This window comes from Diospyros lotus, chromosome 5 (genome assembly GCF_014633365.1).
Source record: "Diospyros lotus cultivar Yz01 chromosome 5, ASM1463336v1, whole genome shotgun sequence".
NCBI lineage: Eukaryota > Viridiplantae > Streptophyta > Magnoliopsida > Ericales > Ebenaceae > Diospyros > Diospyros lotus.
Genome location: NC_068342.1, coordinates 30434472 through 30459349, shown reverse-complemented (window position 1 = coordinate 30459349; position 24878 = coordinate 30434472). Strand labels below are relative to the sequence as shown.

At 38.2% G+C, this 24878-nt stretch overlaps 1 protein-coding gene across 3 annotated transcripts in view; it reads left to right on the top strand.

Annotated features, from left to right (window-relative positions):
• The window catches only part of LOC127801744 (nicastrin), a 92463-nt gene extending 67925 nt beyond the window's left edge, over positions 1-24538 (top strand). The window contains exons 12-16 of one of the 3 annotated variants that reach the window (XM_052337120.1): positions 14230-14301; positions 20602-20742; positions 22181-22259; positions 22369-22810; positions 23583-24538. In XM_052337120.1, coding sequence (XP_052193080.1) covers positions 14230-14301; positions 20602-20742; positions 22181-22259; positions 22369-22810; positions 23583-23847 — 999 coding nt within the window. In that variant the 3' untranslated portion in view covers positions 23848-24538. Of the gene's footprint in view, positions 1-14229; positions 14302-20601; positions 20743-22180; positions 22266-22368; positions 22811-23582 lie in introns of all 3 variants that reach the window. The other 2 variants (XM_052337118.1, XM_052337121.1) reach the window with 2 other exon arrangements.
• The last annotated feature ends 340 nt before the right edge of the window (positions 24539-24878 follow it).

Below are 24878 nucleotides of genomic sequence, written 5' to 3'. Positions count from 1 at the left end.
AGGCTGGAAGATGAAAGTGGAGAAGATAAGTATGGTGTGTATTGCAATGATCAGGAAACAACTCTGGGAAAGGAGTTTCCTGCTATTGCAATTGTTCAAATTCCGATTGGTGAGCTACAATATCAGGGCTGGTTTTGGTTGGCAAGGAAGATTGAGTCCCTTACTATAACTGGAAATGGCATGATTGAGCATGTATCTCCGGTGGAAACATCTTCTAACGTTGTGAAGATATGTGGACTGGGTAAGGAATTTCAGGGATAACTGATAATTGGTGGGAAGCTGAGAGAGATAACTGAAGAAGTCAAAAGTTTGGTAATAAGGGATGGAACTACAACTGCTCTAGTGGTTCTTGCTCCAACGATAAAATTCATGTTTCTGTCTACTGTATTGACAGAAGAATTGACTGCTGGAATTGGGGTTGTGGCAGCACCTAGTTCTGAAGCTCACAAGTAAGCCTCGTCTAAGTATCTAAGGCAAGTCAGCAATTTCCCATTTCTGCATTTCCAAGATATTGCTGGTAACTTTGCAATAGAACATGGCAGTGGGCTGGATGGAAATGCAATAACTGTTGCTAGGGATACTTGCTTAACTTACTTGTATGGGATGGGGATGGACTATCCAAGGAAGCCATGGGTGCAGTTAACTCTTCCTTTAGACTCCAAGTTCCAACTACTAACCATATTAGGCCAGGTGTGGCCGATCATGTTTTTCAATGGAAGACCGAAATTGATTGGACAGCTATAGGGGGAGGTGGTTGAATGGGGCTTGCATTCGATAAAGTTTCTCCTATGGAGGTGGGGCAACTTAGGCTTGGAGTTGATCTTAGACACTTCAGAACAAGGAAGAAGAAGAGGCCTAGAAGGAGAAAGAAAGAAAGAAAGATAGATCAGATAGTAAATGCGGGAATTGGATGAAGCAATGGCTACTTGCTGCAAGTTCTTGAGGACAAGAACTCTCTCAAGGAGGTCATGACCCTAGGAATTACCCAAGGATATATTAGTAAATATAATAGTAGGAGTTAGCATATAATATACAATAATTGTAATTTCTTATTGTATTTTCCTTTCTTTCTTTCTGTTATAGTGTTTTGTCCTATTCTATAGGCAGTTAGACTAGTTGTTATATTGCACATGGGAGTATGTGGGAGGCTGTTAGGCTATATATAAGCCTCAGCTGTGGTTGGATGGATAATGCTTGATTTGAATGAATTCTTAATTCTCATTTCTCTCTAAGACTCTCTCCAATCTCCCTCAAGTTCTCCCCCTTTCTCTCAATATCTCTCCCTCTTTCTACTGATTTCCCCCCTCCTACAATTCTGATTTCTTCCCCCAATTCCTATCACAACCCTAACTAACCCTAGGGTTGTGACAATTCGTTTGACAATAAAACTTGGTTTTTCAAATGCCATCAAAGATATTGAAAACGTATTTTGGCATTGGATAATTTTTAGTACGGTGCTTAAAATAATTTAGTTGCACCTATAGAGAATCATTTTATAAAAGATGGACACATAATATCAAATGAGGTTTTTCATCATCAAAACAATATCAAAGAGCAAAACAACAATTTATAGAAGATAGAGAAAGGTAAAATGTCAATAACATCTTCAGTAAAGCAGAGCACACGAGGAATCTTTTCCACATTTTCTTCAATGTCCTTAATTCCATTCTTATTTTTGAAAGCCCATGAGGTAGGAGAGAGATTGGAACTCACCTTGGAAACTGTTTGATATACTTCCATGTCACTATTCTTAGCTACTCATAGCTAAGACGTTTGTTTCTCCTTAGAAGCACTAATATTTATAAAAAGGTTTCTTGTTCTTGTTGGACACACCTCCAACTATGAGTTATTAATTTGTCCATATTATTAGAAATAAACATACTGGGGTGCTTAGGGGACAAATGCATCCATCACTTTTTACAATTAAAGAAACCTACAGGTTAGAACTTAGAACGAATAACTGAAAGCCAATTGTTGGGCCTAAGGGATAAAAATCTAAAGGAAATTCTATATAAACAATGATGCTCCTTGTGGAGGGTTATTCTTTTATGAATGGACTAATTAAAATCCTCGAGGAAACGTGGTTGGCTCCGAGCTGGCACAAATGTGCTTAATGATTATTGCTCTTTCTTAGTGGAGCATATGAGGAAAGTTTGGGGGTGAGTTAGCCAGAGGGGTGGGTTTTGGGAATCACAATAGGTGTCAAGTGTGGAGATTGTCGGAGTGGAAAGGGGAGATCATGGTGAAAGGAATCCTTGGGGAATTGGGGATGACATCATCAATCATGAGTTGTAGCTAACGATGATAGTGACACAATTGTATTTTCACATGGAATCTGAGTCGCTTGAGAGAGGAAGGACAATGCCTTCATGAAACTTGAAGTTAGTCTCCAATCCACCAATTCCCTTTTGAGTCTTAAGGGAGACATAATTCAAGCCAGGGAAGTTTCATAGGCATCCTTAATAATAGCCCACTGGTATGACATTGTATGCCCTAGCTTGATTGAATCTCTGATGTAGCACTAAGACAGGAACAAGAACAAACTCAAAAAACTTAACTCAAATCAAATCCTACTCTAGGTAGGATTCAAATAGACATAAATCCTATCTAACTAGGATTCTAATGGAACCTAATAACTAAAGAATTATCTAAAAGATATTAGGAAACAAAAGAAATAAAATAAATGAGCTAATCCCTTTTTTTCAAATCTAATTTTTCATCCCTGGAAAGAATATTCTGCTCGCACAAAATAATGTTAAGTTTAAATTTGTGTGCATTGCAGAAAGGTAATTTTACTGGTCTTTGATTCAGGAATAGTTTAAAGTAAATGGATCAAAAACAGGTTTATTGAAGGTAGGACCAATTATGAAACAGAAAAGGATAGTTGAATATTAGACAAGGAGAAAATGGGTTTGATCCTCAGGGAAAACATAAGGAGATTTTTCAATTTCCTTACTGAGGTTCATCAGGGATTTCCTCATGTACTATCACAATTTCTTCTGTTACCTCATGTTTAGGCTCTTCTTGGTTAATACTTAATAACTTGAACTTCTTGTTCTTTTACTATGTCTTCTACTGCTTACTCTTAAGGGATCATTTACTTGAACATCAAGAACAAACTCATTAGAATGAGGAGAGCAGAATGACTCACCTTCAATAGGTTGTATAGCCAATAGTTGGAGTTAATCCAACTGATAAAAAATCATTTGATAGTACCTCGACTCTTGAGATTGTTCATTTTGGTCGCAATGGCTTTTAAGGAATTTTGCAAATATTGGACATCAATAGGTGTAGAGGAATTTTGGTCGTGTTTCTTAGGAAACATGATAATTAAAAACATGTGATAATGGGGAAGGCCAAAAATAAATGATGCAAAGATGGGAAGGCTGAAAAGCCTCAAACTTTACCCATGAAAATCCAAGCACACAAGTTAAATAACATTATTTTAGAAAACTAAATATTGATCCCAAAGAAGGAAAGAAACAACTGTTACGATCCTAGGGTTTGGTTAGGGTTCGGATGGGAATTTGGAAGAAATGGAGGGAAATTAGACTGAAGGAGGGGAAGAGATAGCAAAAATTGGGGAGGATTTACAGAGAAAGAGAGAGAGATCAGAGGGAAATTGAGAGAGAATTCGTGAGAGGGAAATGGGAGAATTCAATTATCATTCAAAAACATACTATCCTCTAACTACTTCAGCCTATATAGGCTTACAACTGAATATACTAACAAGTATAACAAAAAATACAATCAAATAAGAAACATATAATTCGTATGACTATTATATCCTTGGGGATTCCTTGGGGTTGTGACAATCCCCTCCCTTTCAAACAATTCTTGTCCCCAAGAATTGACAGCTGTTGATCCTGTTCTTCAGCCAATTTCAACCTTAACAATCTAGTTTATTCTTCTCCTCTTTCTCCTTGATTTCTTTCTCCTTCTAAGCTTTGTCTCGTCTTCTCTTATGTTTTGATGCTTTTGCTTTTCCCACAAAAATAAAATGTAGACTCCAAGGATTGCCATGTCAAGGCTCCCTTCTCCAATGTCAAATCTCCCAAACCAGATGGCAGTAACCTCCTCTTCCACAATATCAAAACTCCCAAACCAAATGGCAGCACCCTTCTTTTCCTTCTTTTTTTGAATTTGATCTACACCACGTGACATGACAGTAATACTGTCATATTACCTAAGATCTAAATTGCTCAAAACAGAGGGGAGATTTTCTTTGGCTGGAATCATCTTGACCTGTGACTCCTCAGCCTTTTCCAAAACCAAAGGCAAAGAAGCCATACTCTTAGAATCTGTTGCCTTAGAACTGTTCTTGCCCTCAGCCTCTAGTTTTTTTCTCTGGTCTGAGTCTTCATCGATTGCTTGTCCTTGCTTCATAGCTTCAGTATCAACTTCCTTAGAGCCATTGTAAACTTGTTCTAGTCTAGATTGTTCCATCAACTCTCCCTTAGCTATATGTGGTCCGTTACAAACTTGCAAGCTGCTCTTACGATAACTTTTTGGTGACAGTTCATGCTTTCTGTAAATAGCTTCTAGTGCCAATTCTTGCAGCCTCGCTTTCTCCGCCGCTTGTTCCATCGTAGTAGGGCTGGGCATTTTTACACTAAGTCTTAGCGCATCGTCAAGACCATTAATGAATCTTGATACAAAATAATGTTCTATCAGGGCTAGCTGAAAGCTCCACATTGGGGACCTTAGCTCGTCAAATCTAACCTGATAATCTGTCACCGATCCCTCCTGTCTTAATTTGTTGAACTCCTCAATCACATCCATCATGTTTTTCTCCCCAAATCGATCACACAAATCTTTAGCAAAATCAGTCTGTCTGACCTTCCCTTCCCTAGGCATTGGGGTACGATTGGGAGTGTGGGAAAGTGATCCTCTTACCTAGATTTCTGGTTCCAAGACTAGGAGTTCCTCCATCTCTTGCAGTCCATAGATCATAGGGAGGATGCCATGGTTGGGTAGAATTGGATCAGCTATTGCCTGGGGACGAAAATCCGATGATAACTGGAATTGAGGTAGTGAAGATAGCATGTTGATCTGCTAGCCATGTTGCTCCATCATCTCCCGATGCCTTTCCAATTCTCTCTGCATTCCTTATTGAGAGACAGCTACATCCTCTCGCGTGTTTTCTCTTATGGTTGCAATATCCCCTCGGCTGTGGGTCATTGCCTCATTTGTTTACATCATGGTTTCCAATCGTTCCATCCTTATTCCCTCTGCCATAGCCACGTATCAACATTCCTTCAATCCAATTTCAAAACCGAGGATTGCTGGAATGAGCTCCACTGAGTCACCTTAGTCACCTGCAACGACCTAGATCTAAATTTCAGCGGCTTTGATCCGAGTCATCTTCTTGGATTGCATTGTTGGTTGTTCAACGATTGCTTAATATCTGCTTCCACTGCACCCTTGATTTGCCTTCAAATTCAACTCAGTATCTCATCAGAACTATTTCGGCCTGTGCGGTCTTCAAACCCGAGTCAAATTTGGCTATGCTCAGCTTCACCTTTCAAATCCGATTCTATTACAATTGGGAGCACTGTTGGTCTAAGAAACCACCCAATAAACCAACAAATATAATCACTCTTTAGCACTCTCTCACTGATTCAACAAAACAACATAAACATGAAATTAAAGAATTGACAAATGATAAAGATAGAGCAATCAAACCACACAATGCACCAAGATTTATCTTGGTTCGAACTGGTTAAAACCAATCCTACATCCAGCAGTATCGAGAGCAATCCAATATGAATGAAATTAGATACAAGAGTTCCCACACTTGCTCTCACACACGAGTACACTGTTCTCTCTTGAGATCACAAAGAACTTTTCTTGACACAAAACCTTTCCTCTTGACACACAACACTCTACTCGTTCACAATAGAGAGTTTTCTAAAAAAATGAATGATACCCTAAGCGCTAACTCGAGGCCCCTATATATAGGCAATAGGATGGTTACATCAAGGGAATTAAAAATATAACAATACTTAAAATACCCTCAACTTATAATCACCGTTAAAAACACCAAACGGTCACTAACGACTGCAAGGGATCCAACTGGGATCTCTCTATCTCTTCCTTCTAGATCCTTAATACTTAATGCTAAACATCACAACGATTAATTGAATCGATAATGGACCTCGATTAATTGGATCGGCTCTGCTTCAATTCGCCCCAGGTTGATGTCCACTTCTTATTCACCCAATCACCATCCAACATCCGAAATCAGAGCAACTTTGATATGTGTTTAGATGTTGTCCGGATTCCACTTTGGAAACCACCTTCCTAATCGTCCAGATCCAATTCGACAACTGAGGACTGCCACTTAGTTGCCGTCAAACAAATCGAAGGCCTAGGACGTTCTTCGTTGTGGTCTTGTGAGGATTCGATCGACTCTGTTGTAGCTTTCTGTGAGTTCGATTGGTTCTGTTGCAGCTCCTTAGGAGTTCACCTGTATCGCCGGAAATTCACCTAATGCTGTTAACCTTAGAACTCTTAGATTACAACCTTAGGCGAGAAAATCCTCTCATAAACCCTCTCAAACACTCTCGGATGTAGTGTAAATGAAAGAATAGAATATAAACCAGACAAAATCAGAATGTAAACAAGAAATACAGAAAGATAAACAACAAACCAAACGGAGACAGAAATTATCCTGGTTCGGAATGCCTTTGGCAATCCTACATCCAGCCTTCAAACACTCACCAAGAGCAGCCTTTTATTAGGATGAAACTGATCAGTACAAAGCCCAAGCCCTCTCTCAACCCTATTGCTCAAGTACAACCCTTGTTCACTCCAAGAAAACTCAAGAACACAATACACATGCCTCACTTTCTCTAGAATAAAGAATACTCACAATAGAAACAGAGAACTTGACAAGAGAGAGGAGTTATTAGACTGCTGTCTTGCCCTCTTATTTATAGAGGAGGTAGACACACTTAGGCAACTAACTAACTTAGGGAAATTACATATTAACCCTAACAAAATGTACTAATTACACTTAACCCCTAGCTGCCTAATTTCTTGAGCCAAAACTACTCTTTTATGCTCCTTCCGGTTTTGCTATCTTCTAGGACAAAACTTGAGGCAAACTTCAACAAATGCTGCTTGCTACCAAGATCGCTGGGATTTGCCTAGCTCTGTTTCAGCATATGGACAAGTTGGATCGGAATGACTAAATCACAACTGAGGAATGATTGGTTGAGACTGCTTTGCTCTCTCTCGATTACTATGGATATTTGATATCTTCCAAATTGGATCGGAAACAATCACCATTGAAATTTGCTTCCAGTGGCCAATTTTACAAGGATTGACTAACTGCTTTCGTCGAAATCACAGCCGAGAATTGTCAGCTCTGATACCAAATGTTATGATCCTAGGGTTTAGCTAGGGTTCGGATGGGAATTTGGAAGAAATAGAGGAAAATTAGATGGAAAGAGGGGAAGAGAGCAAGAATTGGGGAGGATTTACAGAGAAAGAGAGAGAGATCAGAGGGAAATTGAGAGAGAATTCATGAGGAAAATGGGAGAATTCAATTTTCATTCAAAAACATACCATCCTCTAACTATTCAGGCCTATTTATAGGCTTACAACTGAATTACTAACAAGTAATAACTATAACAGAAAATACAATCAAAATAAGAAACATATAATTCGTATGACTTATATCCTTGGGGTCGTGACAACAACCTATTCTCTTAGGTAGTGTTTGTTACCCAAGATATAAATTGGAAAATGTAAGATGAAAAATATTCCAGACTTTTGTCATTTCCAATATGTTTGTTAAACTTATCTGGCGACTCTTGGAAAAGAAATCACATGACTTCTTATTTGATATTTTCCGAATATGTTTCTCTCTCCCCTTCCTCCGGATGAGCATATTATGGACTTTACAAATAAGAAAAAATGACGCATATGTCCTTTAGTGTATCCAAAAAATTTAATAAATAGTTTGAAAAAAATCTTGAAATGCTTTGCAGTTTTATCTTAATCATTCCATATTTTGGTGCGGAATGCATTCTAAGTTTATCTTGATACAACTTTATCATATTCATTTTAACAAACGCTACCTTAGCTAAGAAGAATCTAGTTTGGTGCGTGGGTTAATTAATGGTTGGATTGATTTCAATGCAGTTGGGCTTGGGGTAAATCAAATTGGGTTGGGTAATCAAATCAAGGCAAAGGCAACATGGGTTAGAAGAAACTGGGTGAGTAAAATTATGTTTTAGGTCTTCAAATTGGGTATAATCAAAGTTATCTAAATTAATGGAGAACGAGAACAAGGCTCCTTGAAACTAGTGTCTCCAATAGGTAGAACTTGATTTCTTTCTTAAACTTTTAGTGAACCTAACATGGTAACAACACTCCTTGAAACTATATTTATTGCTTTTTTATCCAACCTATGGTGGTTAGGGTCATCATCATTATAATCACAAGCCATAACCTCACTAGGCGTGGTTGACTATATGAATTCTAACTTACCTTTCCATGATTTTTTGTAAGGCTATTGTATCTCATATCACGTCTAAGGTTTTCCAATTATTTTTCTTCTCACATGTTCAAACCATCTTAATCACGTTTTGCACATCTCATCTCCAATAGGTGCCATTCCAACTTGTTTCATATAGCCTTGCTTTTAATTCCAACTTTTCTTATATGTCAGCTTGTATAGAACTTCCCTCTTATATGATCATGTTAGAGATACCCGACATATTGATGTCCATATTCAGGGATTGATATGGATTGATTTGGTAGATCTATCTTTCTATATTCCTATGCTAAATCTTCCTCCTAGGAGATCATATCTTGACTGTATTTTTCTAATTGTATTCTAGATTGTAAATATTTCCAAATCTAGATTAGGAAACTACCTATTATGGAAGAATAGGTTGTATAAATGTTTTTCTTGTAGCCCCACAATGAAAGTGTGATTAGATATTCCGTCATTTTTGACATGCTATTAGAGCCATAGGTTCATATCCTTGGAAGCACGTCAAGTTTTGGCTTCCGGTGGCCATAGTGTACATCGATTTCCAATCTCCTTTCATAGCTTCCATAACCCTATAACCATGACGAACTCCATTGAATCCAGTAACACAACCAGAGTTCCTTTTGCTGGAAATTCCAATAATGGTGCAACTTCTAGTGGGGAGCTGCAGAACATCCAGGCAACCTATAGGTTGAATGGAAAAAACTTCTTGAAATGGTCCTAGTTGATCCAACATTCTTGAAGGGAAAAGGGAAATTGAGTCACCTACTTGGATTCAAGCCTAAGGAGGATGACCCTATGTATGTAGCCTGAGATGAAGAGGACTCGTTGGTCATGTCCTGGCTTTGGAATTCCATGCTACTTGAGATTAATGACACCGTTATGTTCCTAAAGACTGCTAAGGAGATTTGGGGTGCTGTGAAGTTCACTTACTCTAAAGTACATGATGCTACTTTGATTTATGAGATTAGGACCAACGTGGTAGCCACCAAGCAAGGATCTCAGTCTATCATCGAGTATGCAAATCTCTTGCAAACTTTGTGGCAAAAATTGGATCACTACCAATGCATTCAGATAAGTGCAGTGAAGATGTTGCTATATAAAAAATGTTAGTTGAAAAGGAAAGGACTTATGATTTTCTTGCAGGTTTGAACTTGGAGTTTGATGTAGTGAGAGTCTAGATACTTGGTAAGGAAAGTATGCTTTCTCTAAATGAGGCAATCTCAATCGTATGTGCAGAGGAAGGACGGAGAGGGGCGATGCTTGATACTACTATAGATAGTTCAACACTCAGAACCTTGAAGGGTTCTAGCGAGAAGAAACCGCCTAGAGAGGAAGGAAGGTCTTCGATTCATCTAAAATGGTTAACATGGACTCCTTATGGTGCACATATTGCAAGAAGCCTCGGTATACCATAGAGAAGTGTTGGAAACTCCATGGTAAACCACCCAAGGGTGGGTAAGAAAAAGGCCAAGGGCAAGTGTTCGTGGCCAGTTGTTAGCAGCCTACGGAAGGAAAAGCTCTAGATTAGGCAGATACAATGGAGATAGACAAGGACGAGATTGAGAAACTAAGGAATTTATTAGAGTTGTTGGAAAAGAAACCTGGTTCAGGTAACTTGCACTCTAGCCTTCACAGGTATTTCTTCCCCTTCTCTTACCTTTCATGCTTCAGATATAACTCTTCCAAATACCTAGATAATTGACTTTGGAGCCATAGACCATATGATATGTTCTTCACACCGATTTATATCTTATACACCATGTTTTAGTACAAGGAAAATAACTATGGCTAATGGGTCATTAACAACTGTAGTTGGCCAAGGAGATGTCCTTATAAACAATAATCTTACCCTCAAGAATGTTCTCCATGTCCCTAAACTTTTCACCAATATTGTGTCCATTCAAAAGCTTACCACAAATGCTAATTGTCGAGTCATCTTTTATCCCCCTTTCTGTGAATTTCAGGCATAGGACACGAGGAGGATGATTGGGCGTGCTAGGGAGAGAGATGGACTTTACTACCTTGAAGACTTTAGTGGGTAGATTGATAAAAGGAGAGTTTCCCTGTATCATACCTAGTTAAGTCCAATAAAGATAGGCTGTGGCTTCATCATTTTCGTCTTGCTGATCCATCTTTTGAGGTTCTTAAGTTGTTGTTTCCTTCATTATTCAAGGGATTAGATGTTAGGGACTTTCATTGTGATGTGTGTGTAAACTCGCAAAACATAAAAGAGTCTCATTTCCTCTTTCAAATAACATAAGCTCTCTTCCATTTACATTGATTTGCAATGATATATGGGGTCCTTCTCCTGTTCCTAATATTTCAAGGGCTCGATGATTTGTCTTATTTGTGGATGATTGCACTCGTGTATTTTGGTTATACCTATTAAAGGCTAAATTTGAAGTGTGCACAGTTTTTCCAATTTTCTACAACATGATCAAAACTCAGTTTGGGGTTGAGATAAAAGGGTTTGGTTAGATAATGCTAGAGACCATTTTAATTAGTCTTTGTTTGTTTTCTTTCAAAAATAGGGTATAATCCATGAGTCTTTGTGTTCATACTCCTCAGCAAAATGGGATGACTGAGAGGAAGAATGATCACTTGTTAGCTGTTACAAGAGCTCTTCTCTTCCACAATAATGTTTCAAAACAATATTGGGGAAAAGTAGCCTTAATAGCCACATATCTTATTAACCGGCTACCTTCTAGGAGTCTTGATTCCCATAGTCCAATTCAACTCCTCACAAAGGTCTTTCTTGAGTTTAATGCTTCTAATGGTCTCACTCCCAAAGTTTTTGGTTGTCCAATTTTTGTCCATATTCACACTCCCAATAAAGGCAAACTTGATCCTTGTGCTCTCAAATGTATTTTTGTTGGGTATTCTTCCACTCAAAAAGGCTATAAATGCTATCATCTTCCTACCAAGAGGTTTTTTGCTTCAGTTGATGTTAGTTTTGTGAAAGATAGTTCCGACTTTAATCATCTTTATCCTCAAGGGGAGACTACCTTCTTGGAAGATAGGGATAGAGAATTATTTCTTATCTACCTTCCTCCTTCTTCCTTACCTTCTTGGGTCTCTCTCTCTCAGAGGATTCACAAAGCATGATACAGAGGGAAAATCTACTACCTTCTTCTAGTCCACTATAGGTGCATTCAAGGAGAAAGGCCCTAGCTCCTCCACCTATGCAAGTTGCAATATTTGAACCGAGTCTTGAACTTGACATTCTTATTCCTGAACCTAATTCATCCTCCATCAAACCTACACCTGATCCTGACACTGGTGTGTGTGATCAACCTAATCTCAGTGATCTTGATCTTCTTATTACCATTTGGAAGGGAACAGGGACTTGTACCAAACACCTTCTCCACTTGTTCATGTCCTACTCAAATTTGTCTCCTAAGCATTCAACTTTTCTCAGTAGTCTAGACACCATCTCTATTCTGAAGACTTTTTCTGAAGCAATAGGTAATGAGAACTGAAAGAGTGCCATGGAGGTAGAGGTGGCAGCACTAGAGTATAATCAAATCTGGGAATTAGTCAAATTGCCAAAGGGAAAGAAACCTGTGGGGTGTAAGTGGGTGTTCATCGTGAAATATAGATCCAATGGGTCCTTAGAAAGATACACAAGGTTGGTTGGTTGCTAAGGGATATAACCAGATTTATGGGGTAGATTATTTGGAGACTTTTTCTCCAGTAGCAAAGATGAATACAACAAGGGCGTTATTATCCTTGGTTGCTAATCTCAGTTGGCAACTGCAATAATTTGATGTCAAGAATGTTTTCCTACACAGGGACTTAGAGAAGGAGATCTATATGAAAGTGCCACCTGGTTTTGGTTTAAAAATTAAGGACAATGTGGTACGCAGGTCAAAAAAGGATCTCTATGGACTAAAACAATCACCATGAGCATTGTTTGGGCGTTTCATAAAAGTTATGCTTGGTATGGGATACAAACAAAGTCAGAGGGATCATACCTTGTTTGTACATCATTCAGCCATAGGGGGAGCCATAGGGGGAGTAACTGCATTACTAGTGTATGTGGATGATATTATTGTCACCCATAAAGATGTGGAAGGAATAGAAATGTTGAAAGGATGCCTGATCTAGGAATTTGAGATCAAGGAGCTGGGTAGATTGAAGTATTTTTTGGGAATTGAAGTGACTCATTCTAAGGAGGGAATTTTTATATCTCAACATAAATATATACTTGATCTGTTGACTGACACTGGTATGCTGGGTTGTAAGGCTATTGACAGTCCCATTGAGCTTAATCACAGACTAGGAGTTGTTCTCAAAGATGGTGCAGTAGACAAAGAATCCTATTTGAGGCTAGTGGGAGGACTTATTTACCTATCACATAAATGGCCAGACATTGCTTATGCAGTGAGTGTGGCTAGTTAGTTCATGTATAGCCCTAAGGAGACTCACCTAAAGTGTGTGCACAGGATCTTACACTATCTAAAGGGGACTCCCAGTAAGGGTATATTATTCAGAAAGGGGGAAGAGTTGTTCCTTGAAGCATATACAGATGTAGATTATGTAGGGTCAATTGTTGATAAAAGGCCTACTTCAGGGTATTGCACATTCCTATGAGGTAATCTTGTGACTTGGAGGAGTAAGAAACAAAATGTTATGGATCAATAAGTGTTGAAGCAGAATTAAGGTCAATGGCCCTAGGAATATGTGTATTACTATGGATTAAGATACTATTGGACGACTGAAAGATCAAGTGGACAGCACCTATGAGACTACTATGACAACAAATCAGCCATTAGCATTGTTCATAATCCAGTTCAGCATGATTGGACAAAACATGTTAAAGTGGATAGGCATTTCATTAAAGAGAAACTAGATAGTAGATTGATTTGCACTCCCTTTGTACCTACGAGAGATCAGTTTGCAGACATTTTGACAAAAGGTCTGCCCGGCCATGTGTATCAAAGGTTACTGGGCAAGAGAATGCATGACATTCACTCACCATCTTGAGGGAGAGTGTTGGAGATACTCGAGAGATTGCTATCCATATTTAGGGATTGATATGGATTGATTTGGTAGATCTATCTTTCTATATTCCTATGCTAAATTTCCAAATCTAGATTAGGAGATCATATCTTGACTATATTTTCTATCTGCATTCTAGATTGTAAATATTTCCAAATCTAGATTAGGAAACTGCCTATTATGGGAGAATAGGTTGAATATATGTTTTCTTGTAACCCTACAATGAAAGTGTGATTGGATATTCTGTCATTTTTGACAGACCACATAAAATGTTGGACGCACTTCTATAAACAATCAAATCTGATTTAATAGAACTTGCAGCATTTCAGGCTTTTAGGTATGACACAAGGAATGTAATGCTATCTGTTCTTCCAGATCTTGTCAACTTCAAGTTCCTGCATCATTACGAGTAGTAAGCTTCACATGTTTGGCTATATCTCAGTGCCCTTAAGGGACAGTTATATCTCAGTGACCATGAGAAATTAAGCATCTTGTGATATACATTTTGCCTTCTTGTTGCACACTTGCACTAGTCTGTTAGGTTCCCTTTTAACTCTTCTAGAGCTGGTCCATTCTTATTTTATGTAGATGTTGGAACATGCTAATTGTTGCTTTTGATGATTTGCATTAATTATTGAATTTGTTTCGTTCTTGATAATTTCTATCCTTGGAAATGTGTTGGAACCTACTGATTTTGCTATTTTGATAACTCTACATAGATTGTGGAAATTGGATCTGTTGGAAAGGGCTTTAGTCAGGGCATCAAGAGGTTGTTTGCACATACCACACGGGTAAAATCCTTTGTTTTTCAATTATACATTCCTTCACGTACCGATACCTATATCCAATTTTTGCTTCAACCTCTTACATTTAAATTTCATTGATTCTGATTTTGTGTTGAAATTCTTATGTAATTGGTGAGGAAGCAAAGACATTGGTGTTCCAATGTGATGTAAGACTGCTGGTGGAAAATGGTGTAGGTAATTGAAGTGGTGGTTATGGCTATGAACTATGGTGGAATTTGGTAATCTGTGGGTTATAGTGAGGGACCATTGTCGATGTTGGTAGTTTGAGGAGATGGCAGTGGCATCAATTATATTTGCACAGAGAATAGGATTGATGGAAGCAATGCGGGGGGTGAAGTGATTTGATTATGCTCAAAAACTTGTTATCAAGATTTCTACCTATGGAAAAATATGGCCATAATTTTCATTGGACTGGTAGACACATATATACACATAGGATGCTTACCTAACTATGAAAACAAATCTCCTAATTGAGTAATCTTTTATTTATTATACCATAGATATAATCACATCCTAATTACAACTTTTAATCTACATAATATTGACCAATCACACATATAATCAAAGCCGTGATTCACGACACTCTCTCTCAAGCTAGAGAATAGACATTATCCATTCCTAAACTGTAAGCTTGTGAAAGATTTGGCTATTGAGTCCCTTGGTTAGAATATCAGCTAGTTGTGATTCACTTGGTATATAAGGTTTGCAGATAAGACCACTGTCTAATTTTTCTTTAATAAAATATTGATTCACTTCAATGTGATTTGTTCGGTCATGTTGCACAAGATTGTGTGTAATGCTGATAGCCAACTTATTGTCACAATAGAGTGTCATAGGTCCATCCCATTTGAGTTTTAGATATTTCAGAATAATCTTTAGCCATAATAGTTCACATATCCCTTGTGCCATTGCCCGGAATTCTGATTCTGCTCTTGACCTTGCCATGACAGGTTGCTTTTTGCTCCTCTAAGTAACCAAGTATCCTCCCAAGAAAGTACAATATCCCGTGGTAAACCTTCTATCAACCATTGAGCTTGCATAATTTGCATCAGTGTAGGCCTCTAGGGTGAGTTTGTCCAATTTTTTGAATAAAATTCCGTTTAGAGTACCCTTGAGGTAATGCAAAATTATATAGACTGCTTGCAAGTGAAGTTCCTTGAGTTTTTGCATGAATTGACTTACTATACTAATGACATAGGCTATATCCAGCCGTGTGTGAGATAGGTAATTAGCCTTTCGACCAACCTCTGATATGCCTCTTTGTCTGTGTCTCCATCTCCCTCAACTTCACCAAGTTTGTGAGTAGGGTCAATTGGAATACTGGATGGCTTGCAAGCCATTTTTCTTGTGTTTCGCAAAAGATCAAGGACATACTTGTGTTGAGATATAAATATCCCTGGTCTAAACCGTGCCACTTCAATGCCTAGGAAATATTTCAAATTCCCTAATTCCCTGATCTCAAACTCCTCAGCCAAACATCTACCCAAGTTCTGCCTCTTCTTTTCATCGTTTCCTGTCACTATAATGTCATCAACATAAACAATAAGAGCTGTAACAAAACTTGAACTTGAGTGTTTTATGAATAGAGTGTGGTCCCCTTCGCTCGATTTGTAACCCATGGCCTACATTACTTTGAAAAATCTCCCGAACCAAGCTCTAGGTGACTATTTTAGGCCATATAGTGCCTTTTTGAGTCTATAAACCTTAGTCTCAGATATGTTTTTGTTGAACCGTGGGGGTATGTCCATGTAAATTTCCTCCTCAAGGTCTCCGTGTAAGAAATCATTCTTCACATCAAACTGTAGTAAATGCCAGTCAAGTTTAGTTGCTAGGGATAAGATAATTCTCACTGTATTCATTTTGGCTACCGGGGCAAAAGTTTCTTGGTAGTCTATTCCATATGTTTGGGTGTAACCTTTAGCTATCAACCTAGGTTTGTATCTTTCAAGTGTCCCATTTGCTTTGAACTTGATTGTGAAGGCCCATTTGCACCCAAAAGGTTTCTTCTTGTTTGATAAATCCACAATCTCCCATATATTATTCTTCTCCAGGGCCTGCATTTCAACATTCATGGCATTTCTCCAATTTTCATAGTTTAAAGCCTCTGATAATATGGTTGGAATGGATGTTATATGTATGTTGATAGGAAAGCTTCTATGAGATGGAGAGCATCTTTTAAAGGATACAAAGTGAGAGAGTGGATATAAGGGATATTTCGTGCCCTCTCTAATTCCTTTCCTTAGTGCTATAGGCAGGTCAATATTGGTCATGAAATCATTAGAAGGTGAGCTAAGAGATGTTACCTCATATCCAGACGTTGGATCTAATGATGGGTGCAGCCTTGGTTCGGGTTCTGGATTAGTTCTTCTGGAGTAAATTTGGAAAAATCATTTGTTAGTGGTGGCCTCTTGCCTTACAATTTGGAAACCAAGTTGTAGGGAGGATTCAGGTTTATGAGTTTGTAGGGTAGAGTCAAGTGCAAGTTTGGGCAGTAGGTCAGGAAGAGGTTCAAATGCAGGTTTGGTGGATTCAAATGTAGGTTTGAGTAGAGGTTTAGGAGTTGATGATAAGTTAGGAAGGAACAACTCATCTGTATCTTCCATACTTGAGGTCTCTATTTGAAGAGAAGGGTGAGTAAAATAGGGTTCAATCTCAACAAAGGTAACATCCGCGAAAATAAAAAAAAAATTAGTCGGAGGATGATAGCATGTATCTTTTTTGTGTAGAAGAATAGCCCACAAAGACACTTAAGAGCTCTAGGATTCAACTTCTCCCGATTAGGGTTGTGAACATGAACAAATGAAACACACCCGAATACCTTAGGGCTAAGTTGATTCGTGGTAGGAAGAGAATGATAGAAGTGGGATAAAATTGCCATTGGAGTTAGAAAATGGAAGACTCTGGAGGGTAACTGGTTGATGACATGAGTGGCTCTGAGGACGACTTCCCCCTAAAATTGTTTAGGCACATTTGTATGAAAAAACAATGTCCTAGTAGTGTCCAGGAGATGGTTGTTCTTTCATTCTGCAATCTCATTCTGTTGAGGGGAAGAAACACATGTGAACTCATAAATAACTCCCCATTAAAGGAAATAGGTGGAAAGGGTTTGGTTGAAATAATCTGTTAAATTGGGAGCACTGGAATGCACTTAATCTAGGCCAAAATCCAATCACACACACGGTATTGAACCAAAACAAAAACAAATACAAGAATAGAATTAAATGGCAGAGAGAAGATATGCAAACCACATGAAGACACCGCAATATATCCTAGTTCAGATCATATAAAGATGATCCTACATTCAGCCTCTTGATCTCGAGAGCAATCCACCATGAATCTTGAAATCAAATTGTACACAAGAGTCCCTCACGAGTACATATGAAGACCGAGATTACAAAGGCTATCTTTCTCTCTAGACTTTCCTCTCAATCACAAGCACTCATATAATCACATAATGATACCTCAAGCAAGTGCCCCCTGCCTTATATTTATAGACATTTGGGGCGGACCATACAAGGAATATAAAAGACATTATAATACCTAATATACCCTTATATACAAGTTACCGTTAGACAAAACCCTAACTAACTAGTCTGTTGCTTGAATATAAATTGGATTCCACTGATTTCTTCAAGGGCTTGACTTGATGCGAACACATAACATAATCCCTTGCATTGTTTGACCTAAATCGTTTGATTTGTGCCCCAAATTGATTGTTGATCATAGAAAAGAAATTGTGGAGAATATCACTCACATTAGATTTAGATTTAAGAAGAAAGACCTATGTAACCCTTGTGCAATTATCAATAAACGAAAATAAACCAACATGTCCCAGAAGCATTTGGAATGGTTGATGGACCCTAGATATCACTATGAATTAATTCAAAAGGAAGATGACATATGTTATTGCTAGTAGGAAAAATAACACGTCTATATTTGACAAACTCACACACATCACAATGAAATTGTCTAATATCTTGGTCTTTAAACAAAGAAGGAAATATGATTTTAAGAGTGGAAAAAGCAGGATGTCCCAGCCTATAATGATGTAGCCAAATAGTGTCCTTGGGGGTATATGTAGTTCTGAAAGGCATGTTAAGGGCTGGTTCCACCTGCCAATTGAGAATTTTTTAGATTTCTCAAGATAGTACAAGTCATCCTATTCCTTAGCACGTCCAATCATCAATCCTGAGTCTTTATTCTGAAACAATCAGCAAGAAGGGAGAAAAATCACTTTGCAATTGACATTAGGATAGTTTGGATACAAAGAGAAGGTTGGCGGACAATTTGGGCACATGGAGGACATTTTTGAGGGTCAAGGTAGGACTGAATTAATCTCTCCTATCCAGCTACTGCGATCAAAGAACCATCAGTTGTATTAATTTTTCGACTGTTAGAATAAGGTGAGTATGAGTGAAAAAACTAAGAGAAAGGAGTCGTATTGTCAGTGGTTCCAGAATCAATAATTCATAAGTCTTTAAAGGATGTATCAAAGGATCGGAAATTGAAGGTTTACCTGAGTGTAGTAGTGAGCAGGTACCTGAAGATGATGGTTTGTCAAGAGTACTTGGACGTACCACAACCTTGCAATCTCCTCCTTGTTGAATTCCTTTGGTTCATGGGATTGTTCTTCCCTTTGTAGGGTTGCCATATTGGCTTGCCCCTAGCTCTGAGGTTGTTGTCCACCTCTATTTCCCCATTCCTTATTTGGTGGCTTTCCATTTAGCTTCCAGCACATCTCCTTAGTATGCCTTGGTTTTTTTTGCAGAAAGTACACCACATATTCTCATAGTTATCACTGCCTTAGTATGCCTTGGTTTTTTTTGCAGAAAGTACACCACATATTCTCATAGTTATCACTGCCTGTGGATTTGGGACATTTTTTGCCATTCTCTCCAATTAGCTGGTCCTTAAACCTACGACTTCCTCCATTTGCCACCATTGCTGAGGCCTCAACTGGTTTTGGGTCCAACATGACACCCCGCCTACTTTCCATGGCTAGAATAATCAAAATCACTTTATTAAGTGAAGGCAAGTCATATTTCCTTAGGATTTGAATCCTCATTTGATCATACTCCACGTTGAGACTTGCAAGGAAATCGTAGGTGCGATCTTTGTCTACAAAGCTTTCAAGGTGGCTGCATCATCATTGTTCTTCATCTCAACGACTCGGTAGTGATCCATCTCTTGCCAGAGCCCCTTTCAGAAATTGGCATACTCGGTGACAGTTTTGTTCCCTTGCTTCGCTGAAGCTATTTTGGTCTTCAATTCGTAGATTTGGGCTACATCTTTAACCTTAAAGGAGGTTTGTTGGATAGACTCTCAAATCTCCTTTGTTATTGATAAAAAATATGCAGGTGTCACTGATTTCGGGTGCCATGGAACTCCACAGCCATGCAATTATTATGGAATCTTCTTCGTCTCATGCTGCATAGGCTGGATCTTCCTTCTTTGGTCTGGTCCCCATAATATGGCTAATCTTCCCTTTCCCTTTCAAAATGGTTCGAATCAACTAGGACTATTTAAGATAATTCTTTCCATCCAACCGATAGGTAGCATTGATTTGCTGCAATTCTCCCGACGGCTAAAGCAACAAGGGTGCTGGTGTTTCTCTTGTGTCATAGGAACTAACTTCACCAGTGGTGGCTGACATCTCTAGTTAATGGGAAGGGCTGAGAGAAGAATGGTAAATAATGTACTATCACAGTAATGAAGGCTGCTAGTGATGGCTGTTGGTACAGCAGAGGGGTTGTTGGCGATGAAGGCTCGAAAAAAGAGTCTTAGGTTTTCTTAGACTCTGATACCATGCGGAAAAGTATAGCCATAATTTTCATTGAACTGGTCGACATATATATACACACAGGATGCTTACCTAACTATGGAAACAAATTTCCTAATTGAGTAATCTTCTATTTATCATAACATAGATATAATCACATCCTAATTTCAGCTTTTAAATCTACAGAATATTGACCAATCACATATATAATCAAAGCCTTGATTCACGACACTACCTTTGATTTGGAGAGAAAAGCCTAAGTACTAGGGCCAAATTCCACAGAGAGTCTTTTGGGCTGAATAATGAATATTTGGGCTTTTCATACTACTTGTTTTGTTATTTTCTTTATTTGAGTAAGGTGCACTCTCTGTTGAACTGTTTTTGATTGGCTGACAGTCTCATAATTGATAGAATCAATATTCTTGTACATGCACTTTGTACGTCCTTATGTTGTGTCTTTCTTTTGCACTTCATATTTCTTATTCTTTTCTACATTATTCTTGCAGGCTTCCACTGCCACAAATGAAACATTGAATGCTTTACAGCTTGCTCAAGATTCATTTCAATCTAGTGGGATTGAGGTCTTGTCAGCAAATGCATCAAATCCTGGCATACCTCCATCATCATTGATGGCTTTTTTGAAGAAGGTTAGCCACTGTTCCTCTTTTCTGCTATGTTAACTGTGATTTCATCACTTCTCCTTTTCACTGTTATGGTTTCACTCACTGTTCGTCCTGTTGACGAAGATCGCTAGGAGAGAGGCCAGAGGCAGACCAAGTCTGTGTTGCTCCATAAATGCTAAATAAATCGCATCCCCCCCCCCCCCCCCCCGGGCTCCCCTCTTCCTTGCCCTTTTTTTTGCTATATTCTTTCATGTTGCCATTTCGGTTATTCCTAGCCACCTTACTGCCTGGATGCGGTTTAGGTGGTGCTAGTCTTTGTCAAGTATCTGTTCAATTTATTCCATCTCTAAATTTGTACAGATAAAAAGAAAGCAATACTAGCATGTTCTACCTAATTCTTTATCTGATGCCATGATGCAAGTTCTCTCATTGGGATTGTTACTTTGAAACACAGCTGGAATAAAGATCATTTCCATTAAGAGAAAATTAAAAAACTAATGAGAAATGTCTTCAATTTATTGGGCCTTTTTTCAAGTTTATTGCGTCATTAATCGGTTCCTGGGTACTTAAATGTTCTTTGTATATGAAAATATTGTATCTAGTATAAGAGCTAGGGGGAGATAAAGAAAATTTTGGTGGGGGACACTTAGATATATATGAGTTATAAGAAGATAATGCCATCGAAATCATTGACGAGATAGAATTCATGTAACTGACCCCATATGGCAAGATAAAGATTTGATATGTTGTATTTTATCTGATATAAAAATAGAAGAAATAGGAGAAAGAGAAAATGGAACAATAAATTGTTTATTTGCTATTTCAATGAGTAGAAATTTGTTCCTCTTTTCTTCATAACACTATCAAGAATTTCTGCACAAATTTAATTTATTCATCCCAGTAGATAATGCTGAATGTTATGAAGATATAAAGGAAATCCCCAATGAACAAGACTCCCTGCTTTGTGAGGATCTGCAACAGACTTGCCCTTGTGTTTTTTTTCCACAAAAAGACTCTTTCTAACTTGAACCTATGACATTTTAATCACAAAAGGACAACCTTACCATTGAATGTCATGAAGATATACTGCAGAAAATATTTGTGGAAAGCTTGTATGAGGCATAATGAAGCTGAGGTTTGGTCCAACCTCATTCAGCACCATCAAAATAGAAGAGAAAGGTGCACCACCAAAAATAGAAAAACCAAGAACAAAAAGTAAAGAGAATACATTCATGGACAAAGTACCTTCTTAAATAGAAGAGTGAAATAGGTATATTTTCTTCACCAGTCAATGTTACTGTATACAATGGTGAAAGTTGGCTACAAGAAGATGATTTACAGTTCAAAGCCGAAAATGTCAGATTTGATGTTTGACAACGAATTTGAATCTGTATTGCAAACTTCAATTAAAATTTATTGTAATATTGCCAAACTTGTCTTTCTTGGCTGTTTCCTTTAACAGAACCCTGAGGCTTCTGGTGTTGTCTTGGAAGATTTTGATACTGTCTTCACTAACCAATTCTACCATAGCCATCTTGATGGTTTGTGTGAGTCGCTTTGAATTCATTCTCGTACTTTTTTGATCTATATCGAATTTCATACTTGTCCGTAAAGGTTAATCATTTTATTTCAATGTTTCTCTAATTGCAGCAAACATCAACTCCTCAGCCATAGTGGCTGCTGCTTCTCTTGTTGCCCGCACTCTTTACATTCTTGCCAGTGAAAAAAAGCATTTTACTACTGCAGCTCTAAATGCTATCAATGTGAATTCATCTCTGGTCGAAGAACTTGTGGGTTGTCTATTGACCTGTGAACCGGGTTTATCATGTGGGCTTGTGAAGCACTATATTTTGCCCTCCACCGCCTGCCCAAACCATTATGTTGGTGTCCTACTGGGGGAACCTTCATCCACACCATATCTGGGATACATTGGTGATGTTCCACGATTTTTGTGGAACTTTCTGGCTGAAAAAACATCAATTCCTGCAGATAGTGCAGGTTCTGCTTGCCCGAACAACTGCACTAATACTGGTCAACTGTGCATTAGACCAGAGACTGATGGAAAGGGAGTTTGTGTTGTCTCCACAACCAGGTAATTTACTATCAGATTTTGCAGAGTCCGATGGTTTTGATGTTTTGATATATATATATGTATATATATATATATATTTTTTTTTTGGGGGGGGGGGGATTGGTGTATTTGTTCATTTTTTATATTATTGGTTTGTCAGTTTGCTAGTGGGGCCTTTGCAATCATCAATCTTGGATTTTCGCTAACCATGCTGCTCCAATTCTCTTGGGCCCTTTGGTGTTTACGCACTGATCTGAATCAGTAACTTTCAACCTTACCACATTACTCACTAGTTACATTAATCATGTTCCGTTATGTCAATCATTGATCTGAATATGTAACTTTCAACCTAGTTTACCTCATTCCTCACTTGTTACATGGATCATCTTCCTTGATGTCAATCATCTCCCCATGTTGTATTAGTGTACTGCCCCTATATTGACATGGAGGTGTTAACATCTTGGTTGTGCCAACCCTCCCTAACCACCAAAGATAGGTCTGAGAATTCATTCTTCCCCATGGTTTTGTAGTGTGGTCTTTATGGTAGTGCTATTCAAAAACTTCCCTTTTTGAAAATAGGCAACTTAATATACCATTTGATGGTGGTACATGTTCAAATATGCTGGACCCCAATGCCATATATTGGCCAATTTGGTTGACTGTTAGTCTCTTACTGCTGCAGCCATTACCTTACCTTGGTGAACCTATTAATTGAGCTTAGGTGATGCTTAGATAATTGAGCTCCTCTTATGTGTGTGTGTTGACTTGACTAACATATGTTTAAAAATTTCAGGTATGTGCCAGCATATTCAACCCGGTTGAAGTATGAATCAGAAAGTTGGAAGGTCTTGGCCCCCAATTCTTCTGATTCCATCGGTATGGTTGACCCTGTTTGGACAGAGAGCAATTGGGACGTGATTAGGCTGCGGTTGTATACTAAACAGGATTCGTCTTATGACTGGATAGTTCTGCTTGCGGGCTTTAGTGTCACAGTATTGGCTTACCTTGCTATAGTAATCACCAGAGCCCTCATCAATAAGGCCCTGAAGATGGATTGACATCTACTTGCGTTAGTCTTCACCCAAGTTGGCTGAAGTGTGATCCAAAAGTTAAAAAGACTTGTGGTACCCGTCTGATGTTGCCATTCTGGGTAAGTTTTTTAGAAATATACCCATACAAAAGTACAAGGGAATACAGGGCTAGTGGGAGCGAACATCAATTGGCCAGTAGTTTTGGTAGAAGAAAAGCTCTTGACATTTTGATTCATGCAGACATTTAACACTGTTTGCATGGCATTAATGTCATGCATTATTATTGTAGTTTATCTTCGTTTGCTTTATGGAAAAATATCGCAAATTGTGTTTTTTTTTTTTTTCAGTTTGTTTTGCTTGGACTTTAGAAGGTGGGGGGTGGGTTATGCATGATATGGTCTTGTAAGGGTAAAAGACTTGCAAGTCTTGGTGAAACTGGTTTGTAACTAAGGCTCCAGATCCACTCTTGTGAAGACGACATCTTTACTGTCTGGCTGCTGACAAAGGTCGTCGCCAGTGTTGTGTTGTCACAGCACAGATGTTTACCATGAGTGTAGTGATGCGCCCACTATTCACATATTTGCAATTCAAAGATATGAATGACCCATCAAAATCAAGGGCGATCAATGTATGCTCAATAATTTATTGACTTGGATTTGGTTGGGTTTTGCTTCTGAAGTAATTAATTGTATCAAATTCAATCAGAATTTTCTTTTAATCTACAACCTGTGTTTTAAGGTTTTGAAAATTTTATTTTAGCAACAATTAACATTTTAAAACATCAGCTTTAACCCTCTAAAAGTGTACCAAGAAAGAACAAAAACTAGTGTTGCTACATATAATGCATGTGTAATTGTGTGTTTTTTTTTTTTTAATTTTTTTATACATATATATTTGTTGCACACACCGCTCAAGTACTAATCCCCGCTCCCACGACCCACATTTATTTAAGAGGAAGTAAATAAATTTGATGCAAATGCTTTTAAAAATATGATAGAAAATAAATATGTTTGATGCTAAAGAGTTTTTTTTTAACTATAGTGCAATGCAATGCTTGG